The 4,941-nt window shown below is 29.8% G+C and overlaps 1 protein-coding gene across 1 annotated transcript; it reads left to right on the top strand.

The window, feature by feature from the left end:
* Nucleotides 1–2,173: 2,173 nt before the first annotated feature.
* LOC110810331 (uncharacterized) lies at nt 2,174–3,036 on the top strand. The gene has a single exon (XM_022036468.2). It carries the CDS (start codon nt 2,280–2,282, stop codon nt 2,862–2,864), a length of 585 nt encoding a protein of 194 aa, XP_021892160.1. The 5' UTR covers nt 2,174–2,279; the 3' UTR covers nt 2,865–3,036.
* Nucleotides 3,037–4,941: the final 1,905 nt, after the last annotated feature.

The raw sequence follows: 4,941 nt of genomic DNA on the forward strand, positions 1-4,941 counted from the left end.
AGATTTATTAGTTATTTGTCTTTTGTTTATTTATTTGATTTTCGTTTGTTATTTTAGAATTGATATTTCTGTAATTCTATTGAGTATTATAAAATATTGTGTAAGGAATGTAAACACTAACTCTATTATTTTGTTTCTGTATTTATTTATGACTTTATTTTACCGAGGTTACTGGTCTTTACAAATTGTACTTCCATAAACACATTTGCCGACTTTTTGTTTTAAATATATGTGAATCTTTGAACTTATTTGATTTAATGACACGAAATTTTGTTACTTATTCATTTAAGTATTAATAGGATATTATTTCTTCTTAAATTGTCGTATTTCAATTATTTATTGTATTAAAAACTAAAAGATTAATATCTTAATGAAATTAACATAAAGTCTCAAGTAACTGTAAAATGTTTTGAGACTCTTGCGTAATTTATTGGTTATTAAATAGACTGAGTCTTTTTAAAATATTCATCTTTCATGCAATTATTAGTAATTATTTATTTTAATAAATGGAGTAATATTTAATTTTTTTTTAATAAATATAAACATTTCTAAATTGATGAATACATTATTTAACATAATGTATAATGATAGCTTCTATAAGTAAGAATGCACTATTTAATATATCAAACATAATTCAATCAATGGTTTTTAGTTTAATGATGATCTTTATTTTATATTTCATCATCTTTTTTTTTTTTTTTTGTTTCTGATTATTATGCTTTATTTTATAAAAACAATCATATTAATTAGAAATAATTAACCCACCAGATTGCCATGATTTTGTTATCTTTTTCTTTTCGTGATCGTTGTTAATTAGGTTGATTATACATTCGCTAAACCTAATTATTATTTGGAGTTATTTGATATTGTCAAAAACTAAAGTTGACTTTTTGGGAAACAGTTGACGTTGTTAATGACATAAAAATTAATAAAATACTTTAATCCCACCTCGAATAATTAGGCGAACCTTTATGACAATTAAGACCTCTGGATCATAGGCATTAAATATGATCGGAATATATTTGATTAATTCTTTCTATAGTTTCTTTTTCTTTTTAATGAAAAATATTTAGTGTTCTACAATTAAATAAATAAATGTATCATTTAGTTTATTGTATACGGTAGATAATAAAATATCGTTGGTTAGTAAAAATATATATGAAAAAAATTAGCAACTTAATTTTATAAGCATATGAAATTTTTAGTAAGTCAACAAGATATAAATAAAATAAATATTTATGAATATTTTAAATAATATTGCACTGTTCTGTCCCATTATAAGTCAATGGTTATTATTTATAAATTGCAAAATTACAATCTAGAAAAATTAGTTAGTGCATTTGGAATATAAATACATTAACAGATATTATAAAAAAAAAATTGTAAATATAAGTAATATGTTTTTAATTTAAATTTAATAAACATACAAACTATTTTTTTAGTTTAACAATTATATATTTTCAAAATGTGAATTCAGCTCCGAATTTTTCATAATTTATACACAAAAGAACATCACGTAATGAGCAGGTGAGTTACGTGAGCGGTTTTGGGATAGCCCCTTGTTTTGGGGGGGGATCCGTAGGGTACTTAGCACTCGTACGGCATGGAGCAGCCGAATTAGTAAAAGTCAAAGCTTTTATTTATTATTACCCGCAGGATTCAATGAAGGCTACCACCTAAATAATCCACTGTTATATATGCAATCCTTAAACTGCCTGTAACAACTGTATACTATATTCATACGCTTCCATCTATTATATACATATATATATATATATCTACGTACCCGGTGATACAAACGTCGAAGTATGTGTATAGATTGGTACAATTAATTGAAATAAAATATAAAACAAACAGATAAATTAGATTTAAAAAAAGAACTGGAAAATTAGAATTTATATATATATATATAATAAAAAATAGAGTAAAGGGCGAATGAAATTACACGGCGATTCAGTCGTTGGCACGTGTGAGATAAGGGGCAGGGCAGTAACGCGTCATTGCTGAGTAATCATTGACAAATAGTTTTACACGACAATAATAACTAAACCAAGCTTGCGGCTTAAGCAAAAAGCTGTGAAGAGGAGTCAGCGCGTCTCTCTTAAGCGCGTTTCCTTCTTTCAACTGTCTTTTCTATTTAATGACCACTTCGCTTACCTCACCCTCCTGTTACTTTCTTCTCCCTCACCCTCCTCCATATATATCACTTCCACCCTCGCCACAAACTATAACCTCTCGAAATTTCTACACCAATCTCGAATTTTCTCATCACAACCAGAATGGGTTCCTGCTTCTCCATGGAAGAACACGGAGATTCACCGCCGCCAACGGCCAAGGTTGTATCAGTTAATGGCGACCTTCGAGAGTATAATCTCCCCATGTTCGTCTCCCAAGCTCTGCTTGCTGAATCTTCTTCTTCTTCTTCTTCTCCCTCTTCTCGTCAGAATAATTGCTTCATCTGCAACTCAGACTCGTTATTCTACGATGATTATATTCCCGCATTGGATCTGGGCGATCAGCTTCAAGCCAATCAGATATACTTCGTTCTTCCCAACTCTAAGCTTCAGCAGCGTTTAACAGCGTCAGACATGGCAGCTTTGGCCGTCAAAGCCAGCGTTGCTCTCCAAAACGCCTCCAAAAAGGATTCCCGTCGACGTAAGAAGGCTCGGATATCCCCGGTTATCCCCGTACCGGAGGTACAGAGTAAGGTAAAGTTGGAAGAGAAGGCGGCGCCATCGGCGGGTGGGTTTTCGAGATCCGGGTCAGTTAGAAAAATACAGAGATATACATCTAGACGGGCAAAGATGGCTGTTCGTTCCTTCAGGCTCAGACTCTCTACCATTTACGAGGGCTCCGTTCTGTAGAAATCCTTTTTTAACGAATAACCAGCAGTTTCGACATTGTAAAAATGGTTTTATTTATTATTTTTCACCTTTTTTTATTTTGTTTTTGTTTTTATAATTATAGTTGTATTTATAATTCCCTTTTGGAAAACACAGTCACAGACCGGATATAATTATCATGAGTTTGAAATTATTTTCTTTTTCGCTTTTGATATATAATCGTATTAATTATTTTAATTACACAAACTAAATATAATTAGCTGGCGCAATTGTTTAATTTCTGCATGTACATCAATTTAATCATTACTTTAAAAAGTGCGCACAGTTTTTTAATAAATTAAAAAAAAGGCGAAATTTCGAAGAAATAAAAAGTTTGAGGGGAGGGGAGTGGGAACAACGACCTTCCCCCAATTGGACCGCCTCCGAATGATATTTAATGCATTGAATAAAATTTAAATTTAAAATTAAAACATTTATTTTATAATTTTCTTTGTTTGACCAACAGCCACCTTCCTTCATTACATTTTTATTAAATTAACGATTTCTACCAGCAATTTCTTCCCTTCATTTAATTAAATACCAGATATAACGCTGATCCATTCATAATATAAGATTAATCACTCATTTAATTAATCAATTTGCCACCCATCAATGTGAAGTCTGTTTTTTTTTTTTTTTAAAAAAAATAATGAGATCTCTAATAAAATCCGTTGCTGCCGAAAATGCTCCTCCAATGGGAAAAAACTGTAAATAAAATATTTATATGTTTATATATACACATATACACACACACACGTGTGTATGCATGTGTGTGTGTGTGTGAATTTGATGACAGAATGAGACATGTTGACGGCTTTAAGAGCTGCGTTTGGTTACCAACATCCGCCGGTTAATATGAAAGTTTTGTTCCCCATGTATAACCTCTGCATACCCATACACACACGTATATATATATACATGTTCACAAAGTCTCTGCAATGTCGTACTACACATGGATAATATGAATAAAAAAAAATAGTCAAGCAGGTAAGGATCAGAATAAGAACATGACCAGGGGCGTAAAGATGCCAAAAAATTGAATTCTTATTCATACAGTTAAATTATATATATATATATATATATATTTGTGTGTGTGTGTGTAATCTATATCTATCCAGGTCTTATATAATCTCCAACGACCTCTAAATTCCTCTATTAAAAGTATTTTTTGTCCCATATGGAATTAAAATCTCATGTCATACATGCTCCCCTAAATTGACCATTATTGGTGTTGTTGAATTTATTTAGTCAATACTTAAATTACGTAATTCTGATTATATATATATATATATATTATATTTCTCATGATTAATTAATAATTCTGTAATTTGTGGTCAATATTGACATTTTCTTTTTTTAAAAAAAAAAAAAAATATAAATCATTATGGTATAAAATTAACTTATTTTACTGTAACCCAAAAAGTAATGGCAAATATTTACTAACTACGTAAAATTAGACATCAAAGCAAACAATTCTATATATAATATAGTGTTCATGTATTACAGCTGAAGGTTGCGAATCAGTCGCTCATAGCTCAATAATTACTAAGTTCATGTTTAATTTTAAGCTCAAAGTTTATCTTAATTATTCATATATATATATATATATATATATATACTCCAATCCTCTGTAAAACTGAAAATTATTTTTATTAAAAACATTTAATTCAGATTATATAATTTTTTAATTGAAAAATTGACCCCGATTTCTAGTTTTATCCTCGTTTCCTCTTATTTATTACAAAACAACTAAATTGGTTTAAGAATATTCAGTAAAATTTTTGAATTAGGACCCCATAATTTTTGGAGTTATCATGAGAAGATGGTGTGTGTATATTTATATATATATAGATAGATATAAGATTGTTCAGTGATATAATGAAGTGATGTGGGTCACAGTTCATATTAATTTCCAAGAGAAGATAGAGAGGGGTGGAGGGTTGAAGAAATTCAAGGCCTTCGTAATCGGGGAGAAGATCCTTATCGCCGTTGCAAGACCATTACCGTGAAAAAGATATATCTTGTCAACATCTTCATTAATTATTTCTTGATTACTTGC

The sequence above is a fragment of the Carica papaya genome, chromosome 1, assembly GCF_054855325.1.
Source record: "Carica papaya isolate Zhongbai chromosome 1, ASM5485532v1, whole genome shotgun sequence".
Taxonomy (NCBI): Eukaryota; Viridiplantae; Streptophyta; class Magnoliopsida; order Brassicales; family Caricaceae; genus Carica; species Carica papaya.